Source organism: Neoarius graeffei, chromosome 24 (assembly GCF_027579695.1).
Source record: "Neoarius graeffei isolate fNeoGra1 chromosome 24, fNeoGra1.pri, whole genome shotgun sequence".
In the NCBI taxonomy this organism is placed as follows: Eukaryota; Metazoa; Chordata; class Actinopteri; order Siluriformes; family Ariidae; genus Neoarius; species Neoarius graeffei.
Window position 1 is genome coordinate 9757331 of NC_083592.1, and position 24831 is coordinate 9782161.

The 24831-nt window shown below is 48.1% G+C and overlaps 1 protein-coding gene across 2 annotated transcripts in view; it reads right to left on the minus strand.

Annotated features, from left to right (window-relative positions):
• Positions 1-24831, minus strand: part of LOC132872930 (vesicle-associated membrane protein 1-like) — a 55861-nt gene that overhangs the window by 15209 nt on the left and 15821 nt on the right. The window contains exons 2-3 of one of the 2 annotated variants that reach the window (XM_060908068.1): positions 23628-23771; positions 20715-21296 (exon numbers count right to left, since the gene is read on the minus strand). In XM_060908068.1, the coding sequence (XP_060764051.1) occupies positions 21147-21296; positions 23628-23771 (294 nt within the window). In that variant the 3' untranslated portion in view covers positions 20715-21146. Of the gene's footprint in view, positions 1-20714; positions 21297-23627; positions 23772-24831 lie in introns of those variants that run through there. The other variant, XM_060908067.1, reaches the window with a different exon arrangement.

Here is a 24831-nt window from a genome sequence, read left to right on the forward strand (position 1 = left end):
AGACACAACCGATTTAACAACCCAGGAAGTCGAGGTCAGTGTACTTACAAACATCAATAAAAAGCTGGACATGCTAATCACTATACACGAAGAGCTGAACGATATCTGTAACAGTCTCGAATTAGCACACAGTCAAATCACAATATTACAGATTTCAAACCAAGAGCTTCGAATTTTGGTAACTTCACTCACTCAACAAATGGAATATGTCACCGCCGAAAACAAAGTAATGAAAGAAACCATACTGGACATTCAAACACGTTCAATGCGTGACAACCTCATATTCTCAGGCATCCCGGAACCCAAAGACCCCGTTAAAACACCCGACAATCCAGAGCTACTCATAAAAGACTTCATGCTAACACAACTCAAACTGGCCAAGGACACTGTCAATCTAATCACATTCCATCGAGTTCACCGTCTTGGCAAGCAGCAAAAGGACAAACCCAGACCCATCATTGCAAAGTTCGAACACTACAATCAGAAAGAAATGGTAAAAAACAAAGGAAAAGAACTCAAAGGCACCAACTACGGAATGAACGACCATTTTCCCCGTGAGATCAATGAAAGAAGAAAGATTCTATACCCAATTGTGGCAGCGGGGGCGTGGTCAAGCACCGGTCTGTGACAGAAGGGTGGAGTCAGGGAAGGTGAGTGGCAGAATCACTACACCTGATGGCAAATAACCTGTGTTTGTGTGTCTTCCCAGTAACCGCGCCCTATTTAAGGAGGCAGAGGGAGAGCTTCCCCGGATGAGACTACAGTGTTTGTGTCTGTCTCTGATTGCTATTTGAATTGTCTACTGAAAAGTGCGGCAATAAAGCCTCCGTTGAACTCTGATCTCTGTCCTGCCGTCCTCTGTGCTCCACCCACCCATAGGGAACTTACTACAGTGGTGCCGAAACCCAGGACAGTGGAGCACCAACCCAGCAGCCCCATGGAATCCTCCCCATTCGCCGACCTGGTCCACGCCCTCGCCACGGCTCAGCAAAGCCAGCACCAGGCGCTCGTCACACTCCGAAAGGAACAAGAGCGGCGCTTCGAAGCCCTGGTGCTGGCCCAGCAGGAAGATCGCGAGGCGTTCCGGCATCTCCTCGCGTCAGCGGGGTCCACCAGCGCTCCGGCCGAGGGTCCGTCCCCCCTCACTGTCACCAAGATGGGCCCGCAGGACGACCCCGAGGCGTTCCTCACGTTGTTTGAACAGGTCGCCGAAGCCTCGGGGTGGCCGATGGAGCAGCGCACGGTGCGCCTCCTCCCCCTGCTAACGGGAGAGGCACAGCTGGCCGCGCTACAGCTCGCCACCGACCGCCGGCTGGCCTACGCGGACCTCCGCCGGGCCGTCCTCCAGCACGTGGGGTGCACACCAGAACAACAGCGCCAGCGCTTCCGCGCGCTGCGTTTGGAGGAAGTCGGCCGGCCGTTCGCGTTCGGCCAGCAGCTCCGGGACGCCTGCTGGCGGTGGTTGAGGGCCAACGATCGCGACGCCGAGGGAATCGTCGACCAGGTGGTACTGGAACAGTTCATTGCCCGCCTACCAGCAGGAACCGCGGAGTGGGTCCAGTGCCACCGCCCGGCGTCGCTGGATCAGGCAGTCGGGCTGGCGGAGGATCATTTGGCGGCTGTTCCGGCGGCAGGACAGCCGAAGACGTCAACCCTTCTCTCCTCTTCTCTCTCTCTCTCTCTCTCTCTCTCCCCCCTTCCTTCTGTGTCCCGTCCTCACCCCATTCCCCCACCGCGGAGACGGGGGCCGGCTCCACCCCAGCCGGCCTGCCGCACCCATGGTGCTCTCCCATTTCTCCCTTCTGTGTCTGTCTCTCCCCCCCCCTCAGGTGAGTGAGCCCCAGAGCACCGGTGCAGAGGGAAAGCCCGGGCCGGTTTGCTGGCGCTGCGGGGAGCCGGGCCACCTGCAACAACAATGCATGGCAATGGAAGTGGGCGCGGTGGTACAGATCCCCGACGCACCAGAGGCTGCCCTCGATCGGGCCGGAGCGTATTGCATACCGGTGAGTGTCCAAGGGGCTCCATATCAGGCGTTGGTGGATTCTGGTTGCAATCGGACCTCAATCCGCCAAAGCCTGGTTCAAGACGAGGCATTGGGGGGAGCACAGGCAGTGAAGGTGTTGTGTGTGCACGGGGATGTTCACAGCTACCCTTTGGTGTCGGTCCACATATTTTTCAGAGGGGAAAAATCTATAGTGAAGGCGGCGGTTAATCCTCGCCTTACCCACTCTTTAATTTTGGGGACTGATTGGCCGGGATTTCGGGGTTTAATGACGTGCCTAGTAAAGAGTGGGTCCTGCCTTGTGACAGGGGGAGGTCCCGGTGTCGCTTTGGTGGGAGCAGCTGTCGCAGAGCCGTCTACATCATCTTCGCGTCAGAGTGAGGAGCCGCCGGCTCCTCCTCTCTCTATTGGGGAATCCCTCGCGGATTTCCCATTAGAACAATCGTGAGACGAGACTCTTCAGCATGCGTTTGATCAAGTGAGAGTAATCGATGGTCAAACGCTCCAGCCGAACGCCACCCCATTCTTCCCCTACTTCGCAGTTATGAAGGATAGATTATACCAAGTGACGCAGGACACTCAAACTAAAGAGTGAGTCACACAGCTGTTAATTCCGAAGAGCCGCCGGGAATTGGTATTCCAGGTGGCTCACTTTAATCCCATGGCTGGACACTTAGGGCAGGATAAAACACTAGCCCGAATAATGGCCCGATTCTATTGGCCGGGGATTCGCGGCGATGTCCGTAGGTGGTGTACGGCATGCTGCGAATGCCAGTTAGTAAAACCAGCGGCCATTCCAAAAGCGCCTTTGCGCCCTCTTCCGTTAATCGAGACCCCGTTCGAGAGAATTGGGATGGATCTCGTCGGGCCATTAGATCGGTCAGCACGAGGTACCGCTTTATATTAGTTCTGGTGGACTATGCAACGCGATACCCGGAAGCAGTGCCTCTGCGCAATATCTCAGCACGCAGTATTGCGGAGGCACTCTTCCGCGTCATCTCCCGAGTTGAAATCCCGAAAGAGATTCTGACTGATCAAGGCACCTCGTTTATGTCACGTACACTGAACGAACTGTATGGATTGTTGGGGATTAAGCCGATACGCACCAGTGTGTATCACCCACAAACGGACGGTTTAGTAGAACGGTTCAACCGCACCCTCAAAAATATTATTAAAAAATTTGTGAGTGAGGACGCACGTAATTGGGATAAGTGGCTCGAACCCTTGCTGTTCTCAGTGCGAGAGGTCCCCCAAGCCTCCACGGGGTTCTCCCTGTTCGAATTATTATATGGGCATAAGCCGCGCGGCATCCTAGATGTGCTGCGGGAAAATTGGGAGGAGGGACCTTCACAAAGCAAAAACGAAATTCAGTATGTTATGGACCTGCGCGCAAAACTCCACACACTCACCCACCTAACTCAGGAGAATTTGCAGTAGGCCCAGGAACGGCAAGCCCGCCTGTACAACAAGGGTATGCGCCTTAGAGAGTTCACTCCGGGAGATAAGGTACTCATACTGTTGCCCACGTCGAGCTCCAAATTGATCGCCAAGTGGCAAGGACCCTTTGAGGTCACACGGCGAGTCAGGGACGTCGAATATGAGGGGAGGCGAATGGACAGGGGTGGGGCGCTACAGATTTACCACCTCAATCTGCTTAAACTCTGGAACGAGGAGGTCCCCGTGGCGTTGGTGTCGGTAGTTCCGGAGAAGGCGGAGCTGGGGCCAGAGGTTCAAAAAGGGACATTGGCATCACGTACCTCTCTGGTCCCCTGTGGAGACCACCTCTCCCCGACCCAACTCACGGAGGTCGCCCAGTTGCAGACCGAGTTTTCGGATGTGTTCTCGCCCCTGACCGGTCGCACTAACCTCATAGAGCACCATATAGAGACGCCCCCGGGGGTGGTAGTGTGTAGCCGCCCTTACAGGCTACCCGAACACAAAAAAAAGGTGGTTCGGGAAGAACTTCAGACCATGCTCGAAATGGGCATCGTCAAGGAGTCCCACAGTGACTGGAGCAGCCCGGTGGTCTTGGTACCCAAGGCCGACGGGTCGGTCCGGTTCTGTGTGGACTATAGAAAAGTCAACGTGGTTTCTAAATTCGACGCATACCCAATGCCTCGTATTGACGAGCTGCTCGATCGACTAGGCACGGCTCGCTTTTATTCGACACTGGATTTGACGAAGGGATATTGGCAGATCCCCATGACTCCATTATCCCGGGAAAAAACGACCTTTTCCACACCGTTCAGCTTGCACCAATTTGTCACACTTCCTTTTGGGCTGTTTGGGGCGCCTGCTACGTTTCAGCGGCTGATGGACAAGGTCCTCCGCCCCCACGCCACCTATGCGGCCGCATACCTGGATGATATAATAATTTATAGTAACGACTGGCAGCGGCACTTACAACATCTGAGGGCCATCCTTAGGTCGCTGAGGCGAGCGGGTCTCACTGCCAACCCGAAGAAGTGTGCGATTGGGCGGGTGGAAGTACGGTATCTGGGCTTCCACTTGGGCAACGGGCAGGTGCATCCCCAAATTAACAAGACAGCAGCAATTGCGGCCTGCCTGAGGCCCAAGACCAAAAAGGGGGTGAGACAGTTCCTGGGGCTGGCTGGCTACTATCGTAGGTTTATACCTAATTATTCGGACGTCACCAGCCCGCTGACTGATCTCACTAAAAAGGAAAGCCTCCGTTGAACTCTGATCTCTGTCCTGCCGTCCTCTGTACTCCACCACCCATAGGGAACTTACTACACCAATACTTAAAGAAAACAGGAAAAAAAAAAAACATCCACGCAACTCTGACAGTCAACAAACTCTACCTAAACGGACAGTTATTCAGGAATCCCGACACAACTCCTTGGCTTTTCTCAGTATACACACCCATGCCATAATCTACATTAATTCTATAATCCCTCCACACCTCTTTAATAACCAGCTCCCCACTAGCCCATACAAGTGCACTACATATCTGTGTTATTGTATTCTTCGTTAACGTTGGTTTTTTTCATGTCATTGATAATTATGTTTCTGTTGGTACTTGTCATCTTGTCCACTCTGCCCCATGTTACCCTCCTCTCCCTATCCTGTTTTACATTCCAGCCTACACATTCACACTCACTTAGCACCACTACACACATACCCCCATTTGCATCATTTCACCAATACATCTCTCTCATTTACCACAATCAGACATTAACCATATTAGCATGTCCAAGCTAACCTTCCTAACTTGGAATGTCCGCAGCATTGGATCTCAGGCAAAGAGGGCCAAGGTATTTGACCAACTTAGTAAATTACAAGCAGATATTTGCCTCCTTCAAGAAACCCATCTGTCAGAATTTGACCGCAACAAAATCAAATCTGCCCAATATAATCAAGCATTTTCAGCTAATTATAACTCAAAACAACGAGGTGTTTGCATATTAATTCATAAAAAAAACTCATTTATTCACAATACTACCATTTCCGATCCAGAAGGACGCTTTATTATCATTAACATCTCAATTAACAATAGCCCAATTACAATCGGAAACGTGTATGGCCCAAACTCAGATAATCCAGCTTTTTTTCAATCCTTCTTTTCTTCAATAGCAAATATGACCGATTGCCCAGTAATAATTGCAGGAGATTTCAATACTGTCTTAGACTCAACAATTGACCGCTCTAATAATTCAAAAAACAAACAAATTTGGCAATCCACCTCAACTATCAAGCAGTTCATGAGTGATTTTGGTCTTGCCGACAGCTGGCGCATACAACACCCATACAACAGAGAATACTCATTCTTCTCGTCCGTCCACCGCTCCTACTCCCGTCTGGACTTTTTTCTTACAAGTAACTCCCTTATTCCCAATATTTCTCAATCAATAATCCACCCAATCATCATCAGTGACCATGCCCCTGTAACAATTAACTGGTCTATGAATCAACCACACAGATCAATCCCCAGTTGGCGCTTTAACATATCACTCCTCCAAGATCCACATTTTGACACCCTTATCAGGAGAGAGTGGGCACTCTTTCTAGAGATGAATGACTCCCCCAAGTCATCACCTTCTCTTCTGTGGGAAACAGGAAAAGCAGTGCTTAGAGGAGTTATCATCTCATTTTCCGTCTTCAAAAAAAATAGAAAAGCAAAAGGAAACTCAATTGGAAGAAGAAATTAAACATTTAGAGAATATTAATATGACAAATGCATCAGTCGAAATTCAAAACAGATTAGATAAATACAAATCAGAACTCAATGAAATCATCAACAAACGGACCCAGTTTTTAATACACCGACTAAGACAGGAACATTTTCACCATGACAATAAATCTGGCAAATAGCTGGCAAACCAAATTCAAAGAAACAAAGAAACATCTACAATCACAATGTTACAGGACTCAGCAGGGAAGCTTACTCACTCACCAACTGAAATCAATCAGATTTTCTACCAATTCTATGACAAGCTCTATTCATCAGAAAAAAACCCAGATAGTAAAGACATTAATCATTTTCTGGACCACATCCAACTACCAATAATTGACAATGACCAAAAAAATCGCATTAGAAACCCCGATATTCGAAGATGAATTACATGCTGCACTAAAGACAATGTCAAATAACAAGGCCCCCGGTCCAGATGGCTTCCCTGCTGAGTTCTATAAACATTTCTGGTCAACTTTAGCTCCACTTTTCTACCGGATGATCTATGAATCAAAACACAACCCCAGACTTCCGCCATCCTCTAATAGTGCTTCCATCTCACTTCTACTCAAACCCAATAAGGACCCAATGTTACCATCAAGTTACAGGCCAATATCGCTAATCAATGTTGACACTAAAATTATCACCAAAGCCCTTGCAATCAGATTAGAAAAAGTTATTCCCTCTATAATTCATCCAGATCAAACAGGATTCGTGAAAGGCAGGTTATCTTCAAGTAATACACGCAGGTTATTTAACGTAATGCACCACTCAATAACTCAGGAAAACAATACAGTCATCGTTACATTAGATGCAGAGAAAGCATTTGACAGAGTCAATTGGTGTTAGGGTTTTGCTGGGATTCGAACCTGGTTCGTTGGTGTGATAATCCAGCAAACCCCCACTAGGCCACCAGGGGGATGACTCAAATGCAGAGGCGTGAGGCGGAAGTAGAAAAAGTATCAAAAGGTTTATTTATACTATATACACTATACACAATCCAGAGCAAAACAAAAAAAAACAAAAAAAAAAAACAGAGTATAATCCAACACTGGGAAGACAAAGGGAAAAATAAAATATCCAAAAGTTCAAAGTCCAAAAAGGAAAAGGCAAAAATGCAAAAGCTCAGAAGATCCAAAAACACAGTCACTACTAAATCCAAAAGAAAAGCAAAGTGCAAAACAAAGAACACAGTACAGAGGAAACTGGAGATAAACATAACAGCACAAAGACTCCGTGACAAGAGGACTGAACTCAGGGGTATAAATACACAAACCAAATTGAACACAGGTGAAAATAATCAGGACTAAACAGGCAATTAACCCAAACACAAAACACAAGAACAGTGGCGGCCTCTAGAGGCCAAAACAAACATGACACGAAAAGGAAATAACAGCGGCCTCTAGAGGCCAAAACAGTCCCAGTCCTAACAGGACCCCCCTCTCTAGGAGCGTCTCCTGACGTTCCCAGGGCGATCCGGATGGGCCGAATGGAAGTCCCGACACAGTTCTTTATCTAGGACAGTGATTCTCAAACTGTGGTACGCGTACCACTAGTGGTACGTGGGCTCCATTCTAGTGTTACGCCAAAGAATCACTTAATTAAATATAAATAAAATTTAAAAAATAAAATAAAACGTGAAATACTATCCATAATATCTGAATGGATGAAAAATATCTTATCAACTGATGACAAGAAAATGAAAGGAGATACAAATTAAGTTAATAATTTTAAAAAGTTTGCAAGTGCTTCTGGGTAGCCATACGTAGCGTACGTACTCATTCCCGCCGGTTCCGCTGACAGGCGGTTATCTGCCATTGGTAGACTAGGCTGTGATGGGAAAAGGTGGAGGTGGCTTTGCTAATTATGACGAGTACGACAAAATTACTGTCGTGGCTTAAATCCGCGAATGGGAGCGTGGATCAGGAGAGAGGGAGAACTGAAGAGGACGTGTGTGAGCCGAGCGCAGATGCTAACGACAGTGGCAAAACCAGCCCCAGAACTGCTAGGAAATGGCAGAAACCAGTGAGGAGGAAGTATGACGAAAAATACATAAAACTGGGATTCATTTGGAGTGGGACAGAGGAGCTGCCCAGGCCGCAGTGTGTTGTATGCGGGGACGTTCTGAGCAATGAGTCCATGAAACCATCGCATCTCAAACGGCATCTTACAACCAAACACACAGCACTAAAGGACAAACCAATGGATTTTTTTTTTTACAAAAACGTGATGAACTGAAGCAGTCCAAGTCTACCATTCTGTCCTATGGTACACCTGTAGCCAAAGCACAGGAAGCTTCATATCGTGCCAGCCTCCTGATCGCCAGAGCCGGTAAGCCGTACACAATCGGGGAACTGCTGTGTTTACCATTAGTCAAAGAGATGACACGTATCATGTGTGGAGAGAAAGCTGCCAGAGAGTTAAACTTGGTGCCGCTTTCAAATGACACCGTGTCAAGGAGAATAAATGACATGGCTGACGATGTTAAAAAGACACTGATTGAGTGCATTGAGAACAGTAGATATTTTACCATACAGCTTGATGAGACTACAGATGTTGCAGATTTGGCCAATTTATTTGATTCATTATTTAAGTACAGTGTTTTATTTTCCTATATTTAAACAGTGTTACTGTTCAAAGTACTGTGTGTAATGTTACAGTGGCCAACAATATTAAATATACTTGTTAAATAAAACCTCCGCCTTGTTTTTAATGAATACTTAGGTCTACTACGCTACTGTATTTTAATGTTGGTCATTATGGTGGTACTTGGAGAGCCAAATATTTTCTGAGGTGGTACTTGGTGAAAAAAGTTTGAGAACCACTGATCTAGGACATCCCGAGCAGGAACCCAGCAGCGCTCCTCAGGACCATAGCCCTCCCAGTCCACCAGATATTGCAGCCCACCGCGGACCCGGCGGGAGTCAAGCAGGCGATGCACAGTGAACACAGTCTGACCCTGGAAGATGCAGGGGGGTGGGGGGTTCCTAGGGGCAGGGGCATATGTAGACGTCAGTACGGGCCGCAACAGGGAAACATGGAAAGTGGGGTTGATCCTCAGAGTCCGGGGCAACTGGAGCCAGTAGGAGACAGGGTTCACCCTGCGCACCACCTTGAAGGGGCCAATGTAGCGAGGAGCAAGCTTGCGGTTCTCCACCCACAGCGGAAGGTCCTTAGTGGACAGCCAAACCCGCTGCCCAGGGCGGAAAGCGTGTGCAGGTCTTCTATGGCGGTTGGCCTGAGTCTGGTTGGTTCTGGAGGTCTGTATGAGGGTCTTCCTGACCTTGCTCCAGGTCTTGCGACACCGTCTCACATATTGGTTGACCGAGGGCACCCCCGTGTCCTCCTCCTGGTCCAGGAACAGAGGTGGCTGGAACCCGAATTGGCACTGGAATGGCGACAGCTTGGTGGCTGATGACTGCAGGGTGTTGTGGGTGTACTCAGCCCATGGCAGCCAGGTGCTCCACGATGTCGGGTTATCCATAGCCAGGCCTCGCAGGGTGGTTTCCAGGTCCTGGTTGAGCCTCTCCGTCTGACCATTGGACTGTGGGTGAAACCCAGAGGAGAGGCTGGCAGTGGCTCCGATGACCTTGCAGAACCCGTGCCACACTCGGGAGGAGAACTGGGGCCCTCGGTCTGAGACGATGTCCTGTGGGAGACCAAAGACTCGGAAGACATGATTAAACATAAGTTTCGCTGTTTCAAGAGCAGAGGGGGAGTATGCACAGTGGCATGAAGCGGCAGGCCTTGGAGAATCTGTCAACTATGACCAAAATGACCGTGTTACCTTGTGACTCAGGGAGACCCGTGATGAAGTCGACTGCCACGTGGGACCAGGGATGCCGGGGAATGGTCAGAGGATGCAGGAGACCCTGGGGACGCTGTCATGGGTTCTTGGTTCTGGTGCAAACCTCACAGGACAGGACAAATGACCTTACTTCCTTCTCCATGTTAGGCCACCAGAAGCGTCTTTTCAGGAAGTCCAGGGTCCTCCGAGCTCCCGGTTGGGCGGTGAGAGGGGAAGAGTGACACCACTGGAGAACCTTGGCTCGGGCTTGATGTGGGACGCACAAGAGGCCCGGTGGCCCCGTCCCAGGACCGGGGTCCTGGCATTGGGCTCGTCGGACAGCCTCCTCAATACCCCAGCGGACAGGGGCCACAATCCGGGACACAGGGATAATAGGCCCGACTTCACTCTCCCTGTTAGTGGCAGAGAACAGCCTGGACAGTGCGTCAGGTTTGGTGTTCTTGGAGCCAGGGCGGTATGAGAGGGTGAAGTCAAACCGACTGAAAAACAGGGCCCACCTAGCCTGTCGAGGGTTCAGTCTCTTGGCTTGCTGGAGGTACTCCAGGTTCTTGTGGTCAGTCCAAACCAGGAATGGATGTTGCACTCCCTCCAGCCAGTGCCTCCACTCCTCAAGGGCCAGTTTGACCGCTAGCAGTTCTCGATCCCCCACATCGTACCGGGACTCCGCAGGACTCAGGCGGTGGGAGAAGTAAGCGCAGGGGTGCAGCTTTCCTTCCGAACGTTGAGAGAGCACCGCGCCGACACCACTGTCCGAGGCGTCCACCTCCACGATGAATGGTTGGGAGGTGTCCGGGAGGACCAGAATGGGTGCCGTGCAGAAGCGGTCCTTGAGGTCTTTGAACGCCTTTTCCGCCTGAGGAGACCAGACATAAGATCCACCTGTCCCTTTGGTGAGGTCCGACATGGGTGCTGCTACAGAACTGAAGTTCCTGATGAACTTGCGATAGAAGTTAGCGAATCCTAAGAACCGCTGAACCTCCTTAACGGACTTGGGAGTAGGCCAGTCCCGGACGGCCAGGGTCTTGGCAGGGTCCATTTGGAGTTGGCCTGTCCGTACAATAAATCCCAGAAAGGAGACCTCGGGAACATGAAATTCGCATTTCTGGGCCTTGGCGAACAGATTGTTCTGTAGCAGCCTCTGGAGAACCTGGCGGACATGGTGGCGGTGCTCCTGCACAGTCTTGGAAAAGATAAGGATGTCGTCGAGGTAGACAAAAACGTACAGGTTAATCATGTCCCTTAAGACGTCGTTGATTAGGGCCTGAAAAACAGCTGGTGCATTGGTGAGTCCGAAGGGCATCACCTGGTATTCGTAGTGCCCAGATAGGGTGTTAAAGGCAGTCTTCCACTCGTCTCCCTGTCGGATACGGATGAGGTGGTATGCGTTCCGTAGGTCCAACTTGGTGAAGACGGTGGCGCCTTGGAGCAGGTCGAAAGCTGTGGACATCAGCGGAAGGGGATATCGGTTGTGCACAGTGATCTTGTTCAGGCCCCTGTAGTCAATACATGGTTGGAGCCCCCCCATCCTTCTTGCCGACAAAGAAGAAGCCGGCACCAGCAGGTGAGGTGGAGGGTCGAATGAACCCAGAGACCAGGGCGTCTTTGAGGTATTCCTCCATGGCCTTGCGTTCTGGCTGAGAGAGGGAAAACAGTTTGCCACGAGGAGGGGTAGTCCCAGGTAGCAAGTCGATGGCACAGTCGTAGGCCCGGTGCGGAGGAAGAACGGCGGCCCTGCTCTTGCTGAAGACCTCTTTGAGATCCCAGTACTCTGTGGGAACTTGAGATAACTCGGTGAGATCAGGGGGCTCAGCAGGAGACACAGGAGAGCTAGAGAGCAGACAAGAGGCATGGCATGCAGGGCCCCATTCCACAACCTGGCTTGTTACCCAGTCTATGCGAGGGTTGTGGCGAGTTAGCCAAGGAAGGCCTAGAACAGGGGTGTCCAAACTGATCCATAAAGGGCCGTGTGGCTGCAGGTTTTCATTCCAGCCATGCAGCAGCACACCTGATTTGGCTTATTCAATCAACTGACACACCCACCCTTTAATCAAGGGTGGGTGTGGCTGCAAGTATTTGACTGTGTGAAGACAGTTCAGTTGATTGAATGAGCCAAGTCAGGTGTGCTGCTGCATGGCTGGAATGAAAACCTGCAGCCACACGGCCCTTTATGGATCAGTTTGGACACCCCTGGCCTAGAATAACTGGGAACTCAGGTGAAGGAATCAGGTGCAGGGATATTTCTTCCTTGTGACCTTGAGACTGGAGGAAAACTGGAGAAGTAACTTGGGTGACTCTTCCATCACCTAACGCTTGGCCATCGAGGGCAGACACAGACAGTGGGACTTCAAGAGGTGCAGTCGGAACATTGATACTTTGGGCGAAGTGAATATCCATAAAGTTCCCAGCCGCCCCTGAGTCTAACAAAGCTTGACAAGAATGGACAGACTCACCCCAGGAGATGGAGACCGGGATGTAGATTCCTTGGCCAGGGAGTCCGGGAGAGAGGGTAGGCCCCGTCACAACCCTCCCTCGGCTGGACGGGGTGGTCCTTTTCCCGAGAGTTCGGGACATGATGCTCGGAAGTGACCAGGCTTGCCACAGTAGATGCAGCACTTGTCCCTCCTTCTGCGCTCCCTCTCAGATGCGGAGAGGCGAGTACGACCCACTTGCATGGGTTCTGGACGGTCACTGAAGGAGGTAGATGGGTTCCACGTAGAGGTAGGGAGGCTGGGGGGGCTCAAGACTTGGCGGCGTTCTCTAATCCTGTTGTCCAGATGAATAGCATGTGAGATGAGAGTTTCGAGGTCACTTGGGCATCCAATAGAGGCCAGACCGTCCTTGATGGGGTCAGACAGACCATGGTGGAAGGCTGACACCAGGGCAGTCTCGTTCCATCCACTTACTGCTGCGAGCGTCCGGAACGAGATGGCGTAATCTGCGACGCTTCCTCCTTGCCGGATGGACATGAGCTTTTGGGCTGCGTCGGTACTAATGTCTGCCTGATCAAAGACCCTAAGCATCTCTTCAGAAAACAGCTGGAAATCAAGGCACTCAGGTCCCTGTCTTTGCCAGATAGCAGTAGCCTAGGCTCGCGCCTTACCAGCTAATAAGGTTATCACAAAGGCAATCTTGTGGCGATCCGTAGTGTAGGTGGTAGGCTGAAGCTCAAAGGTGAGTTGACACTGGGTAAGGAACTCTCGGCACTCACTGTGCTTGCCGTCATACCTCTGTGGTGCAGGATGGCTGGGTTCACGAGGTGAAGAAGGCAGCATGGCAGGAGGCACTGGAGCAGGAGATGCAGGTAGAGATGTCAGCTGTGCCAGGGTTTTCCCAATTTGCTGAAGCAGTTCCTCGTGGCGAGCAAGGGCCTCACGTTGGCTGGTGAGCGTACGTCCATGGTCGCTCCGAAGCGTGTCAAAGCTGCCATAATTCCCTGAAGGTTGGCCGGGTAGACAGTTGAAGCAGCCTCTGCTGAGTCGGTCATGACGGAGTCTTTCTGTTAGGGTTTTGCTGGGATTCGAACCTGGTTCGTTGGTGTGATAATCCAGCAAACCCCCACTAGGCCACGAGGGGGATGACTCAAATGCAGAGGCGTGAGGCGGAAGTAGAAAAAGTATCAAAAGGTTTATTTATACTATATACACTATAGGGCGGCACGGTGGTGTAGTGGTTAGCGCTGTCGCCTCACAGCAAGAAGGTCCTGGGTTCGAGCCCCGTGGCCGGCGAGGGCCTTTCTGTGTGGAGTTTGCATGTTCTCCCCATGTCCGCGTGGGTTTCCTCCGGGTGCTCCGGTTTCCCCCACAGTCCAAAGACATGCAGGTTAGGTGAACTGGTGACTCTAAATTGACCGTAGGTGTGAATGTGAGTGTGAATGGTTGTCTGTGTCTATGTGTCAGCCCTGTGATGACCTGGCGACTTGTCCAGGGTGTACCCCGCCTTTCGCCCGTAGTCAGCTGGGATAGGCTCCAGCTTGCCTGCGACCCTGTAGAAGGATAAAGCGGCTAGAGATGAGATGAGATATACACTATATACAATCCAGGGCAAAACAAAAAACAAAAAAAACCCCAAAGAGTATAATCCAACACTGGGAAGACAAAGGAAAAATAAAATATCCAAAATGTCAAAGTCGAAAAAGGAAAAGGCAAAAATGCAAAAGCTCAGAAGATCCAAAAACACAGTCACTACTAAATCCAAAAGAAAAGCAAAGTGCAAAACAAAGAACACAGTACAGAGGAAACTGGAGATAAACATAGCACAAAGACTCCGTGACAAGAGGACTGAACTCAGGGGGTATAAATACACAAACTAAATTGAACACACGTGAAAATAATCAGGACTAAACAGGGAATTAACCCAAACACAAAACACAGGAACAGTGGCGGCCTCTAGAGGCCAAAACAAACATGACACGAAAAGGAAATAACAGCGGCCTCTAGAGGCCAAAACAGTCCCAGTCCTAACAATTGGAAATTCCTGTTTTCCATATTAGAGCGGTTTGGCTTTGGGGACTCATTCATCAACTGGGTCAAACTGCTATACAATTCACCATTAGCCACCGTCACTACAAATGGGTTAGTTTCCCAAAACTTCACTTTGCACAGGGGGACTAGACAAGGATGCCCACTCTCCCCCTTATTATTCACTATTTTCATTGAACCTCTAGCTGCAGCCATATGCCAAAACACGCTAATCACAGGTATTCAGACTAAAACCATGCATCATAAAATAAGCCTCTACGCAGATGATATTCTACTTTTTCTTCAAAACCCAGTAAGTTCATTACAAGAAACAATAAAAACAATAAATTCATTTGCCAATTTTTCAGAATACTCAGTCAACTGGAATAAATCATCAGCTCTCCTTCTAAAACCACAAAGTGGGAATGCAGCAGCCAACACCCTTCCTATCTCACTATGCACCGATCACATCACCTATTTAGGAATAAGAGTTTCCCCCAGGCTGTCTGATCTATTCACTCTAAACTTTTCCCCCCTTTTAAAAACAATTCAGGATGATTTGCAACGCTGGACAAACCTTCCACTCTCCATCATGGGCCGTATATCTGCTATCAAAATGATAATTCTACCCAAAGTTAATTACCTCTTTTCAATGATCCCAATACAACCACCCATATCCTGGTTTAAATCTCTAGATTCAGCAATCACAAAATTCTATTGGAAAAACAAGACACCCAGAATTAAACTAGCAACCCTTCAAAAACCCAAGTCCCTAGGAGGATTAGAAGCACCAAATTTCATTCTATATAGTTTGGCAAATCATCTCCAATATGTGCACACATGGACCCATCATAACCAATCTGATACTATCTGGCTGGATTTAGAACAGACAATTTGCAATGACCTTCTGATTTCAGATCTGCCATTCCTTACTCCAACAATCAAAAAACACCCCCGTTTCAAAGCCCCTACCATCTGTTTGGGTCTGACAGCCTGGTGGAAATTCCACAACATCACTAACACAAAGCACTCACTCTCAAAGCTCACCCCGATTTGGAATAACCCAGATTTAATTTGCAACAAACGAACACTTAATTTCTGCACCTGGAAAGATAAAGGCATTACACACCTACAGCACTTGTTTACGAACAGCAAATTTTCCACATTTGCGGACTTGGTCCAGAAATTCGGCATCACCAGCAAGCACTTTCTACAATACCTACAGATCAAATCAACAATCACATCCACAATGAATACCTCAACACCCAATTTAGAACTCACTACACCCATCTCAAATGTTATTAATATATCTTCTTCAAAAAAGCTATTATCCAAAATTTATAAGTTATTGATACAAACTGATACCAGTATGAGCTTACCATCTGCCAAATGGGATTTAGATCTCTCTATCTCTACTGATGCCAATTTCTGGACTCAAGTCTGCAAAAATACCTTTCTCATGACCAAAAATACCAACCTACAATTAATCCAATACAAGATTATCCACAGGACTCATCTCACGGGCCACAAATTGTTTTGCATGGGTTTTTCCACAGACATCTGCCCTCACTGTACTCAAAACTGCCCGGACACCTATATTCACACACTCTGGCACTGTACCCCCATCAAACAATTTTGGGAGAAGGTAACAGATCTACTTTCTATTTTCTTTGGCTGCTACATCCCAACCTCTCCATCGCTCTGTTTGCTTGGAGATACCACTGTATCCACCTTGAATCACTTTAACAACATCATCCTATTGGTTGAGCTAGCTGTCGCCAAGAAAACTATCCTCATGAACTGGAAATCAAAGAACAAAATTCACATATCTGCCTGGAAAAACTTACTGGACCACATATCATTAGAAACCTCTAATATCCCATCTAATAATAACCTAACCTGGTCATCACTTTCCAATTTCTTACAGTTATAACTGCTCTGCTGGCCCTCTCTGCCTGAGACAGGATGAGACCCCCCCTCCCCCCAATCCCCCCGCCCACCCCCACCCCCCCTTTTCCATTGTTTATCTATCCCCCCCCGCGCCCCCCATCTAAAACACAACATAACATCAGTCTCTCCTCTGTACTGCTCTGGCTTCCAGGGGTCGGGGGCTGGCTGACTTGTGTGGGGGGTTCTGGCCATGGTGGGGCCGTGGTGGGGCCTCTCCCCCACTGCCTCTGCTGCGGACCCCATGCTCCCCGGGAATGGACCGGGCTGCCTCCACTCTGGGTGTCTCACTTTTTAACGCTCCACATTAGCTGACTTGGAAGGTACATTCCCACTCAATAATACAAACAACTCCAGTAAGTAAGGGCCGAGGTGGGGCGCTCTGTAGAGTGGCCTGTAAAAAGGCCCGAATCAGCTTGCGCCTCACTTCTTTTAATGCATCACATCTTAGAAAAATCACAATCTCAATTTATAGGACAGGTGGGGGTGGGTCGGGGGGGGAGTCTTTAGTAAGGCTCTCTCTCTGCTCTGCCCCCCCTCTTTTTAATGCATTTAGACATTAGATAAAACACATCATAGGGCCAGTGAGGCGCGTGGATTGGGAGGGCCTTGGACTCCTGTTCTGTTCGGGATGGTGGGGGCCGGGGGTGGGGGTGGGGGTGGTCTGGGGGGCTCTGTGGCGGCCCTTTCCTGTCCTCTCCTCCCACTAGGGTTCAGCTTGTACCTCTGATGCACTGGGGCTTGGAGTGGTCAGAGGAAGTCATCTTACCACCACCCCCTCCATTTTATTTTATTTATTTAATTTTTCTTTTGGGGGTGTAATTGTGTCTGGGGGTGGTGCGTCAGTTTGCCCGAAGTCTGCTTCTCCCTCCCTTGTCTCTTCCTCCCTTCCTCCACTTCCTCCCAGTGGGACTCATCCTAATCCCCCATGCCCCAGACTTTTCTGCTTACATATAATTTACATAATTGCTAAACTGATAATATACATATGTATTCATGTACACACACACACACACACACACACACATACACTCACGCATACACAAATACCCCCCTCACACCCACACTCAAACATCCCCCTCTAACACACACACACACACACACACACACACACACACACACACACACACTCTAATACCCCCCCCCCCCCCCCCCCCGTACCATGTCCCTAGCCCTTATTGAATGTCCTATGTCCTGGTTCACTAATGTTGGATGTTTTTTGTTATATTGTTTGTTACACACATCTTGGTTTTGTAAAAAATAAAAAAAGGGGAAAAAAAAAGAAGCTCAGTGTCTAAAATTGAAGACAAGCATGAAAGGGAGTATACGAGAGCTCCTGAAACCAGACATTCCATAGCAGCTCAACCAGGACATTCATGCCACCACTGAGAATGACTCTGTCACTCTGGTATGGGCCTCGCAGCCCATCTGTGTTTCTGCGCATCCTAATGAAGCAGTCATCATCACTAGCGATGGACAGCGGACGACTACATCAACTATTATTTATTATTTATTAAACTTGTAATGAGATTACTTTCATTTAAATTGTATGAATTAAATGTATTTATCTCAGAGATTTTATTGGACCAAATAAACAAACAGAGGCTTCTCGTATAGCTGAGCATTCATGTTCTTTAAGAATTCACCCTGAATTTAGCCTGGCAAGCCACACTAAATGTGAATATTTAGTCTGGTCTCGATTGTAGACATTTCCGAAGGGTGTGGGTAGGGACAACCCGTTGTCTTTCAAACTGTCTCTGTGCGTATAGGCCAATGCTCTGACCAATCAGCGCAACAGTGACTGTGACGTAGTCAGAGCGACAGAAAGCAGTGGGGGAGGCCTTGAAATAAATAATTTTTCAAAATGCGTCTCGTCTCGTCTTCTTCCGCTTTATCCGGGACCGGGTTTGCGGAGGCAGCAGTCTAAGCATGGAAGCCCAAACTTCCCTCTCCCCAGACACCTCGGTCAGCTCCTCGGGAAGAACACCGAGGCGTTCCCAGGCCAGCCGAGAGACATAGTCCCTCCAGCGTGTCCTGGGTCTTCCCCAGGGCCTCCTCCCGGGGGGACATGCCTGGAACACCTCCCCAGGGAGGCATCCAAGAGACATCCGAAAAAGATGCCCGAGCCACCTCAGCTGGTTCCTCTCGATGTGGAGGAGCAGCGGCTCTACTCCGAGCTCCTCCCGAGTGACTGTGCTTCTCACCCTATCTCTAAGGGAGCGCCCAGCCACCCTGCGAAGGAAACTCATTTCGGCCGCTTGTATCCGCGATCTTGTTCTTTCGGTCATTACCCACAGCTCATGACCATAGGTGAGAGTCGGAACATAGATCGACCGGTAAATTGAGAGCTTCGCCTTTTGGCTCAGCTCCTTCTTCACCACGACGGACCGGTAAAGCGACCGCATCACTGTGGAGGCTGCACCGATCCGCCTGTCGATCTCACGCTCCATCCTTCCCTCACTCGTGAACAAGATCCCGAGATACTTAAACTCTTCCACTTGAGGCAGGACTTCTCCACCAACCTGGAGAGGGCAAGCCACCCTTTTCCGGTCGAGAACCATGGCCTCGGACTTGGAGGTGCTGATTCTCATCCCAGCCGCTTCACACTCAACTGCAAACCACCCCAGTGCATGCTGGAGGTCCCGGTTTGAAGAAGCCAACAGGACAACATCATCCGCAAAAAGCAGAGATGAAATCCTGTGGTTCCCAAACAGGATTCCTTCCGGCCCCTGGCTGCGCCTAGAAATTCTGTCCAGAAAAATTATGAACAGAACCGGTGACAAAGGGCAGTCCTGCCGGAGTCCAACATGCACTGGGAACAGGTCTGACTTACTGCCGGCAATGCGAACCAGACTCCTGCTCCATTCGTACAAAATGCGTATTAATTAATAAACAGGTTCTAGATATTAAGAAGTTTGGAGATAATGACCACAAGTTTGGAGTCTGTACCACATAACTCATTTTTTTTCAAGTGTTTTTCAAGGGTTTGCTTAAACTGTTTTTGAGTTTTTATTTTTATTTAGTAGTGTTTGGTGAAATAATTTCCCTTAAATTTAAAATAACGGGAAAATAAGAAACAATCAAAAACTAATGTTTCAAAGCTGTTTATTAATTCTCCGTACTGCACAAACTAGCCCCATCCTTTTGGCTACAAGCGGAGCCAGCTGGTAGATCAGACTTTTGCCATAGCCGGTCGGCAAAACAGTGAAAACGTCCTTCTTGAAAAGGAATGAGCGGAGAGCCTCTTCCTGCTCATGTTTCAATGAAAACTCCAAGTCTAATTCTTCTAAAACTGATTCCAAAGCGGAGTCAAACGAGTGCTGTTCTCTAGCCGTAGCCATCTTTCCTGTTGTGCTTTCTCCAGCGTCGCGCAGCCTTGTCGTCACTCCTGCAAAAGCCCGCCCAAAGAATCCAAACAAAAACCTTGCTTTGTGATTGGCGGGCACGATTTGATGCCCGGGGTGTTTTGTTGATATGGTGCGAGGCTAGACCCACTCGTAGGCAAAAATATTTTTGGCCGCTAGGCGGGTGGGTCTAGTTTACTAGGCTACCCTGAATTAGGAAATAAAGAGGAAATGATTGATGGAAAAATTTCCAAAACATTTTTGAATCTGCTTAAACAGAAGATCTGCAAGAAGACATGTATTACTGCTTATGTGACCTTCTAGGATTTGATATGCAGGGTGCCCAAGGTCATTTGAGGTCACTCCTCAACTTGAAATTCTGTAAAACAAATAATCTATTCGAGGGAAACGGTATTAGATGCAGTATTTAATACAAAAGTCAGCAAGTACATTTTTTAAGGAACTAAAACAGATGTGCAGCAGCTTCTTTCCCCTAAAATACCTGGAGTTTATTGTAAAAACCCTGCAGTTTCCTTCAGGTTCTCAGGATTCCTTTCACTTCTCAAAAACATGCCAGGATATGGATGGCTTCATGCCAGAATTGCCCCTAGGTGTGGATGAATGTGTGCATGCTCTGGCATTCTGTTCAGTATGTATTCCCACCTCACATGCAGTGTTCCTAGGATAATCTCCAGGTTCACTGCTACCCTGATCAGGATAAAGCTTTGGCTACATGAGAAGTGAAAAAATACAACCTTCTGGAATGACTGAGCTCCAAACCCTGGAGTCACTGTCACAAGCTACAGCCGTGGTTCTGTTTTTTTTTTTTTTATAAGTAAGATTTGCCATAAGCTTGGGGTTGAGTTAGATGATAGGGTTTGGGGTTTGTTTAGAAAAATGGGAAGCAAAATTTCACCAAGGGCAAGTTTCCTCCAGTGTAGTGACAAAGAGGCAAACAATGTAGTCGCTCTTAATCTTAAGTGTTTAATTCATTCATTCAGAGCATATTTTACAAAGACACTGGCTCATTTATTTGACTGACTGTTAGATCTATTAAAAAACAAAACAAAACAAACAACAACAACAACAACAACAACAACAAAACCCCCCCAGAAAAACTCAGAGGTGACAGTGACAAAGAAAAACTCCCTGAGACTTCAGGAGGGAAAAAACCTGACCAGGAAGTAGACTCAGACTCAAACAGTTATCAGTACCAGTACTTGTACATGCACAAGAGTAAACACAAAGAGTATGGCGTGTGAGCAGAAGTAGGCATGACGATGTGTCCTTCAGACCTTTTTGTCTTTTGAACACATAACTTAGACTTTAAGTCCATCACTTCTACTTAATCTCCGGCTTTTCGGCTTTTTAACCAGAGTCTCTGCTGTATCTGTCCTTACCGTGGCCACAATAACACACAACTAATGATGATGATGATGACCAGAACAACTGCTCCGAGAATGATCATGATCCTCTGCCATTTCTTAAATCGCAGACATGTGTTCTTTTCCGCCACTTTCCTCTTTGTCTTTTCAAACTGTTTGCCCTGTCAAAAACACAAACAGGATTAGGTATAGGCTAGTTACAGTTTCAATACTATGACAGCAATATTTTATTTGCTTTGTCTTTCCCTAGCTGTTTAGTGCACCAGTCCTTCGAATGTTCTGGATGGATTTGGTTACACCAATAGTGTGGTGTCCTGAGAATTTTTTCACATGGGCTGCATCCAAATACTCATCATCATTATCTCATCACCTGACATCCAGCAGGCCAGTGACTTGCAGAGAGATCTTTGCCCAGGCCTACCTGTCAGCCATAGCTGCCTTGAGGTGGTCACTCAGTAGGCTTACTGTATGTCCTTTTCAAGTACCATCTTCAGAGTGGTACATGGCCGGCCAAACTTGCACTTTGTGTCAGGCTCCCAGAGCAACACTTGCGCCACAGGTTGGTCGTGCCACATAACGTGATCGCAAAAAGCATCACTTCCTGGTGATACATGAGAGGCGGGGTAAGTTGTCAGAGAGCTGATTATTGGACCAGTGATCATGCCAGGATACATTTAGGATTCTTCACAGCATATTAGTATAAGTACAATCCAGGGACTTTTCCTGAGCTTTGGTCAAGGACCAAAATTCTGAGCCATATAACAATATGGACTCGAATGACGCATTAAAAACCCTAATCTTAGTTTCCCTGGTCAGAGGTTCAACACAGACTTTGTATAGGGCATTAAGGACACCCACTGATTTGGCTTTTTGACTTTCAATATCATGGGGCATACTTGTCCAACAGTCCAGGGATTTAAAGTCATTGACTTTCTCTATACTCGAGTTGTCAAGAGCATGAAGGGAGTTATTAGTCAAGGGGTTCAGGTGCATCACTTTGGTTTTCTTTGCATTTAGCTGGAGACCAACAGCCTGAGAAGCCAACTCGAGACAATGAAGAAGAGCCTCGACAGAACTGACAGTGTCTTCAAGGAGTGCAATGTCATCGGCGAAGTCTAAAGGCCAATTTATGCTGATAACCCAGTCCTCGCAGATGGCGTCGCAGATGGCGTCTGCGAAGCCCCCCCCTTCGCAGATGCTCTGCGCGCACCTCCCAAAAATTGTGACCACCGCAGACAGCCTCGCAGACAGCATCGCAGACAAGAGGGCTCTGATTGGTCCACTCTACATCCGCTGTACACGCACTTCTGCTTCCCTACTTTCCCGGTTTGTTTTGTTTTCACGACCGCCATTTTTAAAAACCCGAGCGAAGATGGAGCAGCACGAAGAGCGGTTGATCGAGGAAGTGAGGGAGTACGTACATCTATACGACTTCAGTTCTAGTCATTATAAGTAACCGGAGGATAAACACTCCACTAACCACACCCACCAACTACTCCTAGCTATTTTGTGACTTTGCACCCCCTTGCGTTGTGGCGGTGAATAACATCGCGCACGCCTATTACTCCCCGCTCAACGATAAATTACAGCTGTCTGTGAAAAGCTATCTGCGAAAGCCTTGTCGCAAGAGCATGCAGAGCCCCTAAATCGACAAGGTGGACTGCAGAGTGACGGGAGCTTCATCTGCACCAAGGTACACATACTTCCATATTATTAGTATGCTAAAAGCAGTATTACTCTCTATATACGTAGGGTGTCCGAATACTCAGTAGGCACCTGGATGATCCACTACATCTGTAGTATGCAAATGTACCACACTATGCTGTCCCATAATTCAGCCGGAATCTCTGATAACCAAAGAAGAAGAATTTCCATGGGGAAAAATATCCAGGTCAGAGGACAGGTAAGATGATGGTGATGGAGTTCATCCGAATTGTGTCCTTACTACTTGCTTGCATACTTATAGAACGTACCACAGTTACACTCGGGTACATAATGAGCATTCAGGTGCAGCCATGGGCAAATTTGGGCATTTTCTATTTTACATTGTTCTCAAATATGTTTTTGTTTTGCCAGTCTAGCAGACTTGAAAAATTATAATTCGAGATTTAATTCCAGTTCCATTGAAAGACAGCCTGCGGTCCTACCTGCACATTTTAATCTAATCTACCTTAGGAAAAACAACTTTACTGGCAACCTGTAAAGAACAAATAAGAAGTTTATAAGATCTCTGTATTGCAACATCTGGAACGTCATTCAAATGGTGGGACAATAAGTGCTGATTCATTCACTCACTTCTGTTCTGTTGACTGAATTCCTCGTTATGTTATGTATTTATATATATTTATATATTTTAAATCACTTAATAGGAGCATGGTGCAGGAGCAGAAATATGACTACACTTAAAGTCGAAATTGGGTCAAAATCATGTACATGGTACATTCTACAGCTAATGTTTTTTATGCATGAACATTCAGAAAGTTCATATTTACTTTCATCAGCAGTGTTTCAGCTCTGTCGACCAGTTCCTCTAGTTCGGCCTCGCGCTCTCTGACCCTGGTGACATTGTCATTCATGATGATCTGAACCTCCTCCACATTCTCCTGAACCTGCTGCAGCTGGCTTTCTCCTTTTTTCTGAACACACACACACACACACACACACACACACACACACACACACACACACACACACCCCTCAATGCTGAATATGCACAAAAAATGTCTGCCATTTTCACACACATGCAACAATCGTTAGGTAAACAAGGTGCTGATGGAAGGAACCGAAGGAACAAACCAACAGCCCTGCTGTGGAGGACACTGCTGCGAAACAAACTAAGAAGTCCTGGCCAACTAAAATCCGAAAATATGAGGCAGCATACATTAAGTATGGCTTTACAGCCATACAGAAAAATGGCCATGATTGCCCGAAATGCGTCCTCTGTCTGGAGACCCTGTCAAACGAGTGCTTAAAACCTTCGAAACTTCAGCGTCACTTGGTACAAAGACATCCGACAGATGCCGAAAAAACAGTAGATTTCTTCAGACGCAAAGAAGAGCATTTGGTCAGGCAATCTGCTGCATTCACCCAGCAAGCTACTGTCCCCGAGCGGGCCCTGAAGGCATCATTTTTAGCCTTGTACCACATTGCTCGGGCTAAAAAAACTCACTCAATTGGAGAAGATTTGATTTTACCAGCCACCAAAGACATTGTCTGAGAATTGCTTGGTGAGGATGCTGCCAAAAAAATCGATGCTGTCCCACTCTCTGATAACACTGTGAGCCGACGGATTGGTGACATGGCTCAAGACGTATCTGCTCAGCTGTTGGAGCAGGTGAGAGCCAGCGAATACTTCGCACTTCAGCTGGATGAGAGCACAGATTTATCCAATGAGGCCCAACTGCTTGTGTACATCAGATTTATTTCACAGGAAAGATTTGTGGAGGAAATACTATTTTGTAAAGCACTTGAAAGAAGAACTACTGGGAAAGACATTTTTCAAGTTTTGGACGATTACATCGGGTCTAACGGATTGGACTGGACCCGTTGTGTGGGGGTGTGTTCGGATGGAGCCGCGGCAATGACCGGGAAGATCAGTGGAGTGACCGCGCTCATTAAGCAGAAGGCCCCGCATGTAGTGGCCACACACTGCATGCTCCATCGCGAGGCACTGGTCGCAAAAAGGATGGATAACGA